Here is an 18120-nt window from a genome sequence, read left to right on the forward strand (position 1 = left end):
AAATAAGATCACTCTTGCATATGTGGTGACACTGTAATAACTCTCTCTACCAAAAGCGGAGACCGAGTATAGAAGTTGCAAAACATCCGTAGCGAGTCAACTGAGGACTCCCTATACCATTATCTTATCAGCTATTTTTCTATGACCGCTCTACCTCCTGAGCTACTGCCGCCCATAAGCGTTGATAAGTTATTCTGACAGCAACGCCTCCAGGTAATTAAACACTTATTCCTTAATTAAATCATTACCGAAGGACCGAAAAAAGAGAAACCACCTGTCGATGCATCTAAACAGCACAAACAAAAGGTACCTCAGTGGTGTTTGTAGCTGGAGATGGACACCCTCTGATATAATGTGCTATTTGCTGCATTGCCAAAGGAAATGACACACCAAAGCAGATCAATTTTCAGCGGTGCACAGCGTGGTCAGCAGCGTCACGCTATTTCCAAATACAGCAGTGGTGCAGGGTTCCACTGTGACACCCCTGACCCTCACACAGGTAGAAGAAAGTTTAAGTATATGACAGCTGAGTGTAATGAAAAAGCACTTTTGGACTCTTTGAGCTTGTCTTGTTTACTCTGAGTGAGCCTCTGAGTGGCACTTTCATCTGTCTTCTCCCCTAATTGGATCCTCTGCACACATTCCCATCGGAGGATCTGCATCTCCTCATACGCACGCCGCATTTACCTTCCTCACACACGCACACACACACACGCACATAGCACAGCACATTTGCCTTTATGTGTTTACCGCCTCTCTGTATAATGACAGCCAGAGCTTTGCCCTCACATTTATTTGCATTTCCTCTCAACCCACCCAGTGTCTGAGGCCTCTCCTTAAACATCAAAAGAAGCACCAGGAGGAAAAGATGTGGTTCCATCTAAATGAAAATAAACCCTCAAAAACGATGTTACAGACACTGTGCAGCAAGGCTATTAGCGCTTTGCCCGTGATTTACCCCATCGAGGCAGAGCCAAAAAACACGAGGCAGACGTACAATTATTGCACATCAAACAGGCTTACAATTAACACGTGATATTTAAAGATTTAAAGAGGTTACTTTCTTTTTTTCTTTTTTTAACGTCAAATAATTATTGTTCTGTCTCATTATTCACATTTAATAACATGTTGATTAACACGTGCAATAGCTATAAGGGTTCCACTGTTAAAATCATTGTAACAGTATCTAATCTAATAGGCAGTAATATAATAATCAGGCCAAATGCATCGACCTTCCCCCTGAAATGATTTAGCTCGTTAATATAATCATATCATCTGGCATTGTTTTCATTTATATTATTTCATCAGATTTCCTTTAATTAGCCAGAGGAAGCCACTTATCCTTCTAAAACGAAACACAAAAACAATGCTGCAGGAATCAAATTTACTCTTCGGCTCAATCAAATCAGCTCAACTTGAGAGTCGCTCATGGGAAAAAAACGCGCATTTCGACTCGCCCCCGCGTTGTTTAAGTCGCAGCTGAAAAGGCGGCGCAGCTCCGCGTGCATCCCGGAAACTCGTTGGCGCGCCGGGCCCCATAAGGGAGCGATGTCCGTTATAATAAATACAAATCTGTCAGCTCCCTGTCCCCCTTCACATTTCTGATCATTAAGTCGGCTGTAATCACAACTGAGGGACTCATTAAATTCCTGCCAGCCAATGCTGCTTAAGAAAGTGCTTTCTGAATCACTGGGCTCTGCTATTATTTCTCTCTAATAGCACAACAACACCACTAGAAACAACTGACTCGCATTCCTCTCGACATCCGCGGCTGAAATTGTATTACAAAACGTACTTACCTCGGAGAAAACGCCGTCATTAAAACTGTCAAATTTAGCTTTAACTATTCAGTTTAGATCCCTGAGCCAGTTCTTAGCCCTGATTCCTCTCAGAGGTGATTTCAGTACCCCAGTGCCCTGACAAATGCACCTATGGGAGTTTTATAAAGAGCCACACCAAGAAAATCTTTAAATTCATATTTGAAATGAAGGATAGAGGTTATGTCAAGGCTGCTTGACATAAACCTACTATTTCAAATGTATGTGAGCCATTAAGAAACTCCCGTGTGCTTTAGTGAGTCTAGTTTGCATGCTACCGTATGTCTAAGTGTAGAGATCAGTTAATGGTACGACACGGTAGATTAGCTTTAGCTTTAGTCGTGCTTTAGCCGGGCTGAAGCAACGGGAGCTGTACGCGTCCTGGAAGCGGGAACAGATCACATACATTACTTGATTAGTTTATTTAATAAGAACAATGCATGCTAATGAACATCGTGTAAAAATAGTCGTAAACACGCCAGGATTTTAATGACACTGCCAATTTGCATCCGCGGTCCCCAAGCAGGTAACAAAAACGGAAACGCTGTAACTCACCAAAGGACAGCGGACTATTCTGGAGCACTCATTAGCATAAGAAATCATCCCATTATACTCTTGAGTAACATCTATTAAAAACCACAGAGCCAAGAATTGTTTCTCTCTTTCTCTCTGTATCTTTTCTGGCTTTGTGCATGTTATAAAATTCGACAGGAATAAACGTTTGAGGGAGTCTGTAACTAACATACTGTTGGTTCTAAGCTGCCTTCTTGGGTGATTTACTTTGCGGAAAGTGGAAATGTTTTGGCTAATTACCTGACATTTTCCGAAACATTATGACCAGCTTCCTAATACTGTCTAGGTCTCCGTTGTGTCTCCAAAACAGTTGCGACTCATCAGAGAATGGATGTCTGCAACCCCTAGGGGATCCGTGGAGGTACTGCAGGGGTGTCGCAAAATCTTTGGTTGATTAGACATTTTTGTACTGTATATTTTTTTATTTTTTACCCACAATTTCTCCCCAGTCTTTAGTCTCATCCTGGGGATTACTGAAAACAGGAAGTAGCCCTGTAATATCTGCAGATAGCAGAGCTGGTCCGAGTAATGTGGCCGGTTTGTTTTCGTTGATCCTGTGTTGGCTTTGTGGACTTATTAGTAATGCTCAATGAACATTTCCAGGATAACGAGAGTTGATCAGACTCAACCACTGGAGACAATTAATGTCTGGACCAAATGATTGGTGACTCACCGCGCGCTACTCTTCTCAGCTCTGTGGCTGCACGGACAAATGCCTTCCTAAAATAACACTGTCTGTGAGCTTCAGCTGTGCAGGGCGGGAGATGAATTTTCTCGGCTTTCCACTTCGGTCTCCCTTTTAGCAGACATTTACTGTCTTGGTTGAAATATTGTCAGTTGGCGATTTTGTCAAGCTCAAGAGATTAGTCATGTTATTGTAGAAAAGAAGTAACTAACAAGGACATCATTACTCTGAGAGGGACTGCAAGTGTGCACCGTGGCGTGACAGAGCAAAGCCAATGTGTGAAGATTTTAAAAAAAAACAATGAGCAGTGACATGATATATGAGAGGTAAAAGGATACTTTCCTGAGACTTCTACAGCCACCCTGTAGTCCTGGAAGCTCTTAGTGGGGTGGAAGTTGAAGATAAAGAGCACATTTGCCCTGTCAAACACAATGACCTTGTCCTCTTCATGCTTGGCGCTGACAAAGGCCTACAGGGGAACAGAGAGAATAGAAAAGCTAATAAAGTATTTCTTCATGAATAGTCATTACCTTCCTTCCTCATCTTGGATTTAGAGAGTTATAATGGGGCACATTATATCACCCGACTACACGTTTTCCAAACGGACTGAGAAACATTCCCACGTCAACTTTCAGGTGGCACTCATCATCATCATCAGCAGCAGCAGCAGCAGTAGCAGCAGCCCAGGGAAGTGCAAGGCAGACACTGTCAGCTTTAGACAGCTGCACATGATAAAGCCACCACTCTCCTGTGGAGCGAGCTACTGTTAACGTGTCATTAGCAGAGATTATCAATGTCACCAAACCCTCTATTTTTAGTGCCTTGTTCCCCAAGCCAATTTCAGGGCAGCATATTCGCAGCTGAGCGAGAAGATAAGCACCCCCACAACTGGACTGGCAGAGGGGATGGAGGTTAAAAATGAGCTGACAGTCTGGCGCCTTGTACCCGGTAGTCCATTTCTACATTGAAAACTCCCCAAATTTGATGAAATGCCAAGTTTCCCCCCCCTGGCCACCAGAACCTGCTCTATGGCACTGGAAGGCAAATTTAACCTGCGCTCATCGAGTTGATCGTACCTTTGTTGAAAAATGTGAGTCAATTGAGAACAATTTTGCATTTTTATAATAACGACCTAGGAAAGAGGCAGTACAGAGAGTCAGACGCAATATGTAAAAACACATAACAAGCGCTAAACGTTATTGTTGGGAGTGTGTTTTGGAAAGAGGAGAATGGGATGAATGTGTAAAGTTTGAGCTTTTGCTGCAGATGATTCCAGCCAATAGCAGCAGCAGCAAATTGAAATGGCAAAGGAGTTGCGGGCTAAAGGGATAACCAGGTTGATGTAATTGCTAGAGCGTAGGTTACGGTTGACGTTGCTGATACGTAGTAGTGAGTTAAGATATTAAGGGGTGTTTCCAGAGATGATCTTGTTAATGAAGTGATACCAGTGGATCAGTCTACAAGTGAATTGATGGCCAGTTGACAAGTGAGTACAGGCGACAGTGATGGGCATTAAAAGTAGCACCTGTAACAAAGCAGATGGCAGTGCGGTAGATGACGTCCAGTTTATTGAGAAGAGCTTTGGAGGCAAATCTATATATTATGTCCCTGTAATCGAGGATTGGGAGAATTCTTATTTTTGAGTGTCCTTTGCAGAGTGGTTGAAAGAAGCCTGAACAGAAAACCAATTCTAGATCTGACTTTGGAGAGCGGTGTGTTAATGTGCACATCAAAGGAGAGTGAACTGTCGAGCCAAATACCGAGATATTTGGATGAAATTAACAAATTGGAGGTCTGAACCATCCAAGGAGGAGATTTTGAGAGTTGTGACCCAATAAGCATATGCGAAGGTGATCCATGTGGTCATTAGAATGTGCTGTTTGTCGGACAAATCCACATGTTGATGAAATAAATTTGGTGCACCAGGAAAAATGCCTGCAACATTTTTTCCAAATTTCTGTTCCTGCCACTTGCCTGCAGCATCACACTGACCTGAAACACTTTTGAGTGAAACTTAGCCAGGCAGTGAAAGCAGAGTAAATCCCTGTTTGTGAAGTCAGCCCTTTGAATGAGAACATTTTCAGCAAAAAAAAAAAATCCACTGTTGAAATCCAATATTCCCACGGACTGTGATCCTCCACTCTGCTCCTTTTCTTCACCGTAACGTAAGTCAGCTGCAGGTGCACCCGGCACAGTTTGCAGCAAAAATTGGATTCAAATGTTGTTGTTTTTTGCTGCGGTCAAACATTTTGTGTTTCCGTCAAGCTAGGAGACACCAAAAAAAAAAAAAGAAAGAAAAAAAGAACATTTAAAGATGTAACCCACGGCTGGAAAAGAAGGGAAAAAATAATGATTTGACTTTTGCCCTAAGAGAACACGACGTGACAGAACCATCGCTTAACGTGCAAACTGCTCTCGCCACAAATGATGGCCACTGTCGCCGTAATATTAGGAAAATCTGTAAGGATCATTTTGATTGCCTGGATTCAGGCAGCTTTTACAGACATGAATACGTTTAAAATTTTACAGTATCTATCCAGGGAACTGCAATGGTTGCTGTCTGTGTCGGTATCAGAACACATACCACTCAAGACGCCGTTGTCCGTTTGCTAGTGTCCACTGGTGTACTGACATTTCATCACAGTGGCTCAAGTCAGTCGATGCTACCGCTGCAGTAATAGGAGTTTCTGTTCATGCCCAGAGTTTGGCCTTCCTGAATCTCTGGGCTGTACTTCTCTCTTCAAAGAGATGTGCACAAACCACACTTTCATGCAAGTCCCTGCATGTTTCTATTTCAGTTCATTCACACCTGGGACATCAGGAAAGAACTGCCAACAGATCTACCTCTGCTTCTCATTTTAACTACAAAACGCCCTTGGATCCTCCCACCGCAGTGAAATATTGAACTAGCTGAGCTATGGAATATTCCTACTAAGCACAATTACCTTGGCAATGTCATTGGTAAGCCCTACAGAGGATTCAGACTCATCTGGTTATTACAGCAGGATCTCTGAACGGTTATTGGCGTTATCTGTGACTTATGTTCTACAAAGTCTTTTTATAATATTGTATCAATCCCTGTATTCGATCTCTTTTTTTAGTCTCAGCTCAGTCTGTGTACAGAGACTTTGATGCCCCCTCTCTAAAGATCATATCTGTGTGGAGTACATTCTTTAGCAATATAGTGACTGAAAAAGTCCTGCAGTAAGGAATATTATGTGCATGATTTTATGTGTCCAAAAAAAAGTCAGAGTGGTGTCAAAAATAGGTCCGTGGATTAGGACAGTCTGAATGTCCTGTTCCTTCGTGTAATCCTGTCTGACTATAATCGGTTCCAGGCCACTATGTTCTTCTTTTCACATATTGTAGATAGTACATATATGACTCATGTATGGTTGAGTCATACGGCCGCACGCTTTTGATTGTTCCCATGCTGCTGAATTTAGGACCTATCAGATGCCTCCCTGATGGCATTGCATGATGGATGAGGATGTTCTGTCCAGAATGCTAGGCCACTTTGGCAGAGCACTATAAATCCTGAGGGAGTTTATTTCTATTCATTATTGTGCACAACAACTATGAACAAATTACAGTTCCTTAAGTAGCTACTAGATGCTCCAAACATAAGTTAATTCTCTTATAGACGTCCATGTTAAAACGGACCAACTTTACAGTGGAAATAATCACGTTTATAGCATAGACTTTATAAAAATGGATTGCAGAACTGCCCTTCAAAAGTGAAGCCAAAGCAAGTAGAGCTCCCCCTGTTGAATGACTGCAGTATAGGTCATTAGCTCCACCCCCTGCCTTCCGCAGAAGGGAATTGGGTCAAACTAAAACACTAAAATGCAAGTTAAGGATGGTTTCAGTCATTTTAAGTAGCTAAAATAATGCTGATCCATTTTGGGACAAGTTTCATAGTTGTTTGACACTACAGAAACAGGATGTGACATAATGGCAACCACCAGTTGCCATGCCAACCACTCCGTAAAGTGGTCCGGTGGGACCGTGAGCGTTGTAAAAATAATAAAAAAAAATAAGTACAATGACTCTGGGGGAAGGGCAAGTGGGTCATTTTTTAAAGCAGCTCCACATGATTCCACTCTTGGACCGTACTGCAACTTCCATATTCATACAATCCATTATTTGGTCTTGAAAGCTAATTTTTTCATTCATAACACAATGAGTGATTTATTACATTACTCACAGAGACAAACTTTCTTCAGGAAACCTGTGAGTGACCTCACAGAGAGTTTGCCATAGTGCTGGCATGTTCTTAACTTAATTTGAAAAAAGTCACCAGCATTGAGCATGTCTAACGTAGTGTTGTGTATTAATGATCACTGACTCATGCAACTTCAGTATAGTCGGGCTTATTTCATCTCTTATTCCTTTGGTTGATTTGCATGTGAATTTTTCGAACAGCAGACACAGATGTTTCTCTTTTTGCTCAACATACATGTGTTAGTAAGAACTTCTACATTTTATTTGCATGTCATGATAACAGCTGAACTCAGACTAGTAAATAATTTTGCAGCTAAATATTCCATAAAAAGTTTTCCACCAGTGGTTGAAAGCAACAGGTTATTTTATGGTCATGGCAAGAAAAGAAAATGTGATGTTCCTTGACCTTTCTAACACATACTGTGGGTACTGCCCTAATTTGGTAAATTCTTGCTATTAGGAGGTACAGTATCTGTAAAACTGGCCAGTGTTAAGATATTATCCGTATGATGGATGGTCCTCCTGCAGATTCCAGCACCTAGAGGCTTACACACAATATATCTTACCAGAAATTATAGACATCAGACTGCCACTGTGTAATATTACAGACTTATTTTACACATAAGAAAGGGCACAATTAGACGATGCCTTGAGGATACATTGTAGACCTGCCTTCCGCTATATGCTTTCACATTAAAAGCTCGGGGAACAGCCAAGAAAAACAGCACCCCGCATGTAGCGGTCAGCACCGGTGCCAAATGTATTCGTCTTCCCAGCCAGCAGCGTCCTTTGGGATCAGCGTTCAATCACATTTCCCCAAAAGGGAGCGCGAGAATCCGTCAGGTTCTGCTTTCCCTTTGCCTCACCTCCAAAGCTCTGTAGTTCTAAAGGGTGCCGGAGCCTCCAGTAAGCCAGAACACACGTTTGACTGATAGACCAATATGGAGAAATTGTCCTTGTGAACCAGGCATGTCTTTAATTATGCTCTCTGATATTTTTCCAGCTCCGCTGCATTTGTCTGACTATCGAGGTCAGCGCGTAGAAAAAGCAAGGTGAAGTAGCTTAAGGACTGATTCCCGGGGATGTGAGCGAGGGTATTTTTGAATCAATTCCACACACAATCACTTCTAATCCCTGTCAATTTAGCCATACTCTCCATTTGCATTATCCTATTTCTTTACTACTAGGCCCTCAAAAGATTTGTTTTCCCTTTAACTGGCTTCTGTTGCAGATTTTTTTTTCTCCCCCCCCAAGCACCACATTTTTATTTATATTTTTTCAATCTTTATATTATTTTTTTTCTTATATTTACTTACACATGATGCTGCTCACTTGTGCCTTAAGCTACCCCGCGCCCCCCCCCCACCCCCTACCACGGACAAATAAAGTTTTTTTTAATCTGAATCTGAATCTTAATACAGAAGCACTAGGATGAGAGTGAAATTTAATACTCACAGCAGCCATATTTTTGGTGCATATATTTTTGTGGGGAGGTTGTAAACATGGTGGGTCATCAGAATACATACAGTATATTTGAGATCAGTCATTTTCTGTACGTGATAATAAATGCTGCTGTGACACTATGTGTTCATGTGACTGTGTCTGCACCAGGGCTACTGTGCAGTGGGTGTGCGGCGTCCTTACAGGTGGCGCTGCCAGCCAGCCGTACTTGTCTTCGGTACGGTTCATGTCCCGGTCAAAGGTGTAGAGCTGTTGGTAGCGGAGGTGATCCATATCCAGCAGGTTAAACTGCCGCCGGGCATAGTGGTAGCTCTGATTGTTGCCCTCTCTGGGGAAATCCAGCCACTCAGGGTGGCCAAACTCATTTCCTGCAACCCAGAGAGTGTTATTAAAGAATGTACATAATGAAGGGAAAGGCACACACTCTGTGAATTTGCATACTTGACTGTGCTGTGTTGTACGGTGCGTTCTTTCATTTTCATTTTTTTTTTTTTTCCCGTGTGATTTTTAACAAGACAAGAAAAAAAAAGGACACAGATCAAACAGACCGGAGTCAGACAGTTTGCGACCTTTTCACAACCCCAGCAAAGGTTAGTTCTTTCCATATTAAAACAAAGCCTGCACTCCAGCAATATTTTCACCAACTACAGTATAACAACCTTCCTGTCACCGAAGAAGCTGCCCTTTCATGAATAGAACCTAAGAGAAAAGTAAGAAAACAGGAAAATAAAACTGAAAATGAATCCGCCGGGATATATATTTAAATATTATTGAAATTTATATATTATTTCTCCATAACAGAGAGAAAATGTCAAGTTAAAATTATAAATGAAGCACAGAATAAGGGGATTCGCTGCTAATTATTCCTGTTTACGAAAACATTGTCTTCATTTCCGGATTATTGCGCCACCTCTGAACCACCACGTTGCTAATTTTCCTTCACATCTTTCAATTTATTAGGGAAAGCAAACTAACGCGACTAGTTTCACTAAAGGACAAAGAGTTACACAGCTCAAAGTACCATAAAGCTGAATGCATATTGTAGAAGTGTAGGAAACCTTAACGATAATATCCTGTCACTCCGGGAGATGAGATAATGAATCTGTCACCGCATGTCATGACAACATCATAAAACTACAGCCGGGATAATTGAATTCCCGGCGGAGAAAGACAGGAGACAAAATAAATAAAAATAAACAAGTTTAAAAAAAATAAACTTGAGTGACGGGACGAAGTGGAACGGACGGGGAGTGACAGCAGATTCTAATGAAATACATTATGTAGGTGTTAAAGACGGAGCAAACAATGAGACATGGGCTGCCAGCAGAACAAGCCCACTGTAGCACTTGTCTAGGAATTAGGGCTGAGAAGAGAGAGACGAAGAGGGAGACGGGGAGAGAGACTTCTCTCGTGGCATCTGCATGAATAACAAGCCTCCTACACAACTGAATTTGAAATGTTAAGGAGAGAATTACACCTCGGCATCAGCCATGAAAAGACACTTTCTTCCCTGCACTCCACTGGAGGAATGTGTACACTACTTCAATGTGTGTCTGAAATTCCAGGTCTATTATTTTAAAATAATCTCATACAAGAATAGGGCATACAGTAGCTGCAAACTATGACAAGAAAATACAATTGCACATGGCATAGGCATGACTTTAAATACTTATGCACCACATTCTAATAAGGAATATTACTGAATATCATAGTCAAAAATATAACACTATTTATAGATTCATACGTCAGTTCAGGTGTTAAGTTCCAATCAAGTAATTTCATGGATTTGTTCAATCAGAGTAACTAAGTAGTAAGTAACTATATCAACAGATGTTTCAGGTTTCAGGTTTGGTTTATTCAAGGTATTCAGAGATGTAAACCACTTGAAGATGCAACTTATCGTTCATGGCTCATTAATTAAAAAGCGTTTACCCAGAGACATATATTAGAGAGAGTCTGGTCAACTACAGAATGGACCATCTGAGCTATCCCTCTGTGCTGACTGGTTCTGCGCTGGTCATGTGTTTTATGGGCGCCATGTTAGCTACATCTAACCAATATTCACCCATAGAGAAGTGGTAATAACAGAGAATAAAATTGGATTAAAAGTTAAAATATGCCACAGGATCAGGAAAACTCTGAGAATGTCATGGGAGCAAAAGATTAAAAGGAACTGATTTCTCCCTATCATGTGAGGTAAATGTCAATTTCTCTCTTTGATGTTTGTTAAGATTTTATATATGAAAAATAAAGTCGTATCATCATTAATGTGTACCTTGAACTCAAAAACTCACAACACCGCTTTACAAATAAATGATATTTGAAGATAACCAAGCTTTATGCTAGGTAACTAGTCATGTAGACCAAAGGTTTAAAATTAAAAAAATAGCAGCCACTGTCATATATACTGTGAAACCCATGTGTGCATGTAATTTATGTCCATGTCCAAGTTATTATGGCTAACATATTAATGTTATAATGACAATACTAATGACAACTCTAAATAACAGTAAGACTAGTTTAATTATCACTATTTCTGAGTACTTATATTTTTTCTGAGTAGTTTCAAACTTTTGACAGCAATGGTTGAACACAGGAGACTGAGGAGAAGGTAAACACAGCTCCATGACTGATGAGGCGATTGGGCTACAAAGCATTTTCCAGGCTCATTTAAGACATTTAAGGTTCAACATAGCACCTCTGCCCTGTAGGTTTACACTGTACAACCTTCCCTCCGATGTATCTAACATGGCACCCATGATTTGAGTTGGCCGGACTTTCTCGAATATACGACTCTGTTTTTGCCATTTTACAGCGCCACAGTGTGGTTTCAACCATTTGTGCTGATAGCCATTTGTCGGAGCTTCGCACCATTTACGACGTACTCCCCAGTTGTACTTTCAGAAATGGAAGAACAAGAGAAAGAAAAATAAATAGCGTAATTTATAAATGTGTAATAACAATAGTGAGAGTAAAATGTGATAATTGTTTGAGATATGATGTGCCGTCAAAAAGTTTGGATGACTGAAGGACACGAACTGCCCTCAAGCGAAAAAAAAAAAAAAAAAAAAAGACAATGGAGATCTCCTGAGTGCTGCCACTGGGGAAACTGTCTAAAATGTGAATCTCCCCAATGACCCCGACAACTTCAGAGCCTGGAGGAAGAAATAGCCCATTTCAAGAGCCTTCCTCGGCTGTACAAATCATCCCTCCTGTCTGCTCAACATTCACACACCACTGTACTGTTGAACAAAAACGCACTGTTACCAGTGTGTACTGGATTAAAAAGCTTGTGTCGAGTGATACAATGTGCTGTTAGAGCTTAGCTATCCCATGCATGATCCCTCAGGAACCGCATTGGAGTATGTGGAATGGGTTATGGTGCAAATAGTGCTGTGATGGACAAGCCTTGGCAGTGGAGGAAATTGATGCAAGCCAGAGGTGCAATGGACAAGTCCTTATAGTGCATGGACTTACTGTATGTCCAAAAAACGTCAAAGAAAGTGAAATGCATCCATCTTCTCTTGCCAAAATATGGACGTTGTGGTCTTCTGGTCGTTAACAGAAATAAGTCAAGCGTGTTTCTGATGGGCTACGCCTACAGATCTGACGTTTTTACGGATCTGGTTGACTGAGAACCTTCACAGACATGGACTCACTGTAGTATGTTACAGTTTTACAGTTCTGAAGAGTTATATGACCTCTTCACTTTGGCCAGAGATGGTGTGCCCTTTCGTTTGCTTCCAACAGAAGAGCAGCCACATGGCACTAAATAGGCTCATTCATGCATTTTCAAATGTGTAAAGAACAGAGAAACTAGTGGCGAAGCCTTCAGTGTCTGGTCTGAGGGCTCCACTTGTAATCAGAGAACTCAAGTTAAGAAAACTATATGCTGTCTACACTGTCAGTCCACTTGAAAAGGCACGTAAGGAAGAGAGGGTTGTGCCGAATGAAAGAAGTCAAGGACACGCTACGTTTTCACAACTTTCCTTCATGAAAAGAAACCTAGTTTTATTATACAAAGGTAGTCAAGGTAAGGTTAGTGTTCTTTGGCTTAACCTTGATATTATATCAAGATGTGTAAATAGATGTAAAAACATTGCATCAGAGACCCTTTAAGTAGCGGATTTATGGGGAAAAATGGGAACAATGAGAAAAATAACTCCACATTGAGATAATCTGCCACTGTCAAACCAATATGTGATGTTCCATGCATAATTTATTACTTCTGTGTATCCAACCTCAGCCCGGCTTGTAAGCGCTGACAATTTAGAGTTCCTACATTTCCCAGAATGACTTTCAACACACCCAAGGGAAATGAGCTGTCTGTGTTGCAGTATGTTACATACACATTGTGTAGGTGGTGGGAGTAAGAGCAGCAACAGAAGCTTTGTAGAATTTTTTTTTTTTCTGGTGAAGAAAGTAAAAAAAAAGAGAGAAATGGATCAGTGTAGTTGTGTGCAATCCTCAGGACTGAAAAATGGCAACAAAGAGGCTTCACATCACTTCACTTCGCCACCGAAGGCACATTCATGAAGATACATGCAAGAAATTCATTACTCAGGTATTCAAATCTGTCCCGCATTGTCGAGGGCTCAGTCTGTCCGGCGGAGTTGAAATTCCAAAAGGGAGCACGTATCACACTTTCAGAATTACCATCAAACATTCTGTATTATTGAGGGCTCTCAATAAAACATTATTGCCCTGCAGGCCAGGAGGGAGTCACTGGTATCCCTGGACCTTTACAACCTGCTTCTTAATGTGAAATGTGGCATGACTCTTACCACAGCAATGCTGTTTGGTGTGCCAATTCATCATGTTGCAATATCCAGACAACTGTTAAAAAGATTTATATGAATGCCTCTTCAACCATCCATTGTCTCCACAGGTTAAAGTCTGCAGACTTTGGTCTTCCATTGAATTTTCCCCCACACAGACTGTGCATTTTAGCATCTTAATAGAAACGACTGTCTTGAATTGCGGCATGGATATATGTTTCCCATTGGATCGCTGTAACATTTTAATGACCCTCTGAATTTTCACCACACCATTAACAAGTCCAAACTTTTACGAGTCTGTGGCTTATTACCAAATACCTGTAAAATAAATGAGATTCCCAGCAGCTCCTGCTGCACCTGTAGTCACCTCATGAAGTGCAAATGCACCAAGGTTTCTGTAGGTCTTTTTATGCTCCCCATCATTATTAACAGTAGATATAGTTTTGAACATGAGACATTTGGTGTTTTTTTTATCAATAAATTATAAACAGTATCAACATTCCAGTTATATAGTGAATAAAAGTTAAGACTCCCAGCTGAAACAAAGTTTAAAGTGAGTTTTAAGGGTAATAAGCGGCTTCTACGTTAATTTGACGCAGTAGCTACGGCAACAGCCCAGACCTTACGTAGACCCTAGCGCCGTAGCCTGATATGTACCTCCCTAGAAATGTAACTATGCGTCCTGGGGACACGGACAGCAAGAGCTGTGACCTGTCCATTTGGAAATGGCGTGTTTCCGCTTTAGTATTCCCAGCTGCTTCTCCATCTACGCATTTTTTGAATAGATTGCTTTGGGATCAATAAAAACTGAACACACAGAGGAAAGGTTAACTGAGGAGGTTCAGGGATACAAACATACGTATTTGACTCGTCTTTGCAAAATTTCGGCGAAGGTTTCAGTCGCCATTGTTGAAAGTAAAGCAGGAAGTAGAAAGAAATGCAAAATGACTGACACAAAACACACAGCGCTGACTAGCGTTTGCGTGGCATTTGCAGAGCGAGCCAGACTGATGAGCGCTTAAGTATAAATGGTTTGCACCGGTGTAGGCGAAGGTTACATGCATAGGTTACGCCGTCTACGTAAGGAAGGAAGTAAAATATTCTGCAATGGCTGATTCACTTTTACTCAAACGAGCAAACAACTGAAGATAGCTTGTATAATAACCCATTGTTTGGTGACGTCCATACATTCCAGACCTCACACAGTCATTGTCGTGAAAGGATCCTTGACAAAGTATTGAATATTTGTATATTCCATGGCGTACTGAATATTTTTTAATCAATATTTTATTAATGATTGGGTTCGCTTGTCCAATCACTTTATTGTTGCAATTCCTAAATTTAAAAGTCTGAGTGTGCACTTAAAGCCAACATTCATTATAAAACTACAACATCAATTATTTTGGTAAACAGAGTAAGAGTATCTGAATATATATGGACATAATTTTACTGAGTCAAGTCTGAACTGCTGATCAGGACCAGCTATTTCTCTTTCTATAGGCTTTTAGGGAAAAGAAGTCAAGCTTCAGCCTGTAAGCTCAATGTGTCAATGGCTCTGAAAAAACAATAAAAAATAAAATTCTATTTTCGATGCAGAACAGGTAAATTAATCTGTTCAATAAATCAGTGACTTGCTAGCGCATGTGACTCTAATATACATCTCTTGGTTTGTTTGTAATAAGTCAGTGGGAAACTTAAGAAGATGAGAACCAGAAGAAAAGAACAGACTCTTTATTGGTTCAGGCTGAGGTAACTGAACGACAGACGAGAATAGAGTCGGCATTATAAAAAGCATATAAAGAAGCCGTTACTCCACGCTGCACTGGAAATATTTCAGCATGATGTGACTTCATCTACACTTGAGCTACACAAAGACTTTGTGAACCCCGTCACACATCAAAATCGCAGAAGAACGGCATAGAAGTTACTTTAAAGTGGGAGAATGTTTGAGTGTGGATCCTTCTGTTAATGAACAGGCCGCATTAAGCTATTCCTTGTGATCCATTTCTCTCCAGCAGAGTTTGTGCCATATGGAAGCAGGGAGGGCACCGGCTGTACATACCCCATCGCACACAAATACACACACGCACATAAACACAAAGTTAAAGAAACGTGATCTGCCTGTTAATCCCCGTCCAAGACAGCGAGCGGAGATACAAGCACACGCTTTGATGAAAGCTCTTAAAAGAGCTACACTTCATTAACAGTATAAGTGCACCATCCTCTTCTGCCTATTTACTTCCAGTTTCGCAGTGTTATTATTTTATAAAGTCTGGCGGAGATGATTGGTTTCCCGTGCAAGCCTATGGCTCTTCTTTTGATTTCAGCTTTAAAGAAACACATTGGACACACCTCCATTAGGTGATCATTTTCCCTCTACGATAACGCTGCAAAGTTCCTCCCATATGCCTGCATTAATCACCGTGATAATCACCTTCCTCTGCCTCCTCACAGCTGAAATAAACCAGATAGCACATTCTGTTCAAGAATGAAATATGATGGATTCTCACCCTAATACTCACATAATTAAGATGATCATAATATATTGTGGGCACTGTGATCTGACAGAAAATACCGTGAGATGTTTCAGCGTAATATACAAGGGCCGTTTACAAGCACTAAAGAATGAATCTATTTTTTTACAGCTTCTGACAGTAATGAAGTCCAAAACAAGCCAACTGCTCAGCCAGAATTTTTCTAAACTGCTTTATTTGGAAGTAAAACTGTGTGTACACACAGCAGCAGCTAGTTGCTCACAGAGAAGAGTTTGGCTAACGGTTTGATTGTGTGCCGTTTGTTTTCTGCCTTCCAAACGAGCATGGCGAACCTGGGGGTTTGTTTAAAGCCTGTATGATCTGACTGCTCATGTTTCATGCCCAACTGGGGTTCTGTTTTTTTAGTTTTTGTTTTTTTAGTAATGTTGCCGCTTTGATTGCAGCAATTAACAAGTGCAATCTTACAAGTGATAGGACTGGTGGCCAAACTCCAAATATAATCCTCAGGGGGAATAAACAACTTGATTGTTGCTGTGATTGTTTTGGATCAATAAAGATGGATGGTTTGGCGATACGGTGACTTGTGTACTTGCAGAACTCATCTTCAGTGAAAGTTGCAGTTGCCATTGTTAAAAAGTGAAGCAGGAAGTAGAAATAAAGATTAACCTGACTGCCAAAAAACACACAGGCCTGACTAGTGTTGAACAGCTTAACAGAGTGAACCAGACCGACAAGCAGAAATTAGTCATGTTGATACCAGCAATTTTCTTCCCAATCTGATACCGAGTAAAATTCAGAATAGTATTAGCGATACCAATCCAATACCGATACTTTGTGTAAATACATCCTAATGTGTCTGGTTAACCTTTCAAATCATAGCTTCATAAAGAATACAAGACATTAGAGTAATATATTTAATTTATTTTAAACTCTGAAGTATATTGAAGTTGGGGCCTTGTTTAGTATATAGCTGAGCTAATAGGAGAACACAATCCTATAAAATATGTAGAAATACTGTCTCAAACACTAAAAAAGGAAATAATAAGACCATTAAAATGAATTATTGTTTAACTATTAAGAACTACTATAAAATGAGGACCTGCATCTTAATTCTGACCTCTTCTGTCCTCCTCATCATAAAAGCCTCGTATTCTGTGTTGTGGTTTAACCTGAGGAGTTTCACAAGGTTTGTTGTGTTGCCACAACTCAATAGTTAAGTTACTTTCCACTGTGTTCCTACTTTACCTCAATGACTGAAGTATTGAAAGTATCGATATTTTGATTTGAAAATCCATTTTAGAGCATAAAGACCTTGTATCGATATTTCAGTATCGATCCGCACGTCGCTAGTATAAATGACTTGCACCTGCGTAGGCTGTGTAGTCGATGTCCTGCAGTACCCGAAATGGGCTTTCACTCCACCGCTTTAGTGCAGACTCATATATAAGATGGTGCGCATGGTCGATCTTACACACTGTATTTTGGCATCATATGAGGTGGTGGTTATGTTAGAATGATAAAGTTAGAGCACATACAGTAGGTCAAAGCCTCACAGATCTGCCAGCATGACCTCAGAAATGTATTCCAATTTGGGAAGAAATTAACTAGCTGTAAATGAGGCATGAAACTAACCTGCATGATCATCAGGTCGCGTGTTGCCATGTGAGTCAAATATAAGATTTTGCAGCAATGCCAAAGGTTGGGAAAATGTCAAATAGCTTGTTGGATAATGTTGATGATTAAATACATGGTAGATCCAATAATGATATGATTAATGGGGGGCAACTGTGTTTACACAAGGTTATGTCAGACAGCTTTTCAGTTGGCGCGTCCCATTACTCCTCTACACAGCTCTGCATCAGATAACGGCCTGACAGTGACACAGTCCCCTCAGTAATTAGCAGCACAAGAAGGAGCCAAGGATCAATGTGTTTTCCATTGGCGGGATTCTGGCAAAGGCAGATCAATGAGGGAATCAGAGAGAATAGGAAGGCGAGAGTCACAGAAGGTTTTAGATAAAAAAAAAAAAAAGCAGCAGACGGATGACGCAATGATTATTTGCTCTTGCTAGATTGATTTCTTGTTAC

The 18120-nt window shown here is 40.8% G+C and overlaps 1 protein-coding gene across 1 annotated transcript in view; it reads right to left on the reverse strand.

Moving 5' to 3' along the window:
* Nucleotides 1–18120, reverse strand: part of gbe1b (glucan (1,4-alpha-), branching enzyme 1b) — a 90450-nt gene that overhangs the window by 21837 nt on the left and 50493 nt on the right. The window contains exons 13-14 of the mRNA XM_047594085.1: nt 8944–9128; nt 3414–3544 (exon numbers count right to left, since the gene is read on the reverse strand). Of these exons, the coding sequence (XP_047450041.1) occupies nt 3414–3544; nt 8944–9128 (316 nt within the window). The remainder of the gene's footprint in view (nt 1–3413; nt 3545–8943; nt 9129–18120) is intronic.

This window comes from Mugil cephalus, chromosome 9 (assembly GCF_022458985.1).
Source record: "Mugil cephalus isolate CIBA_MC_2020 chromosome 9, CIBA_Mcephalus_1.1, whole genome shotgun sequence".
NCBI classification, from domain to species: domain Eukaryota; kingdom Metazoa; phylum Chordata; class Actinopteri; order Mugiliformes; family Mugilidae; genus Mugil; species Mugil cephalus.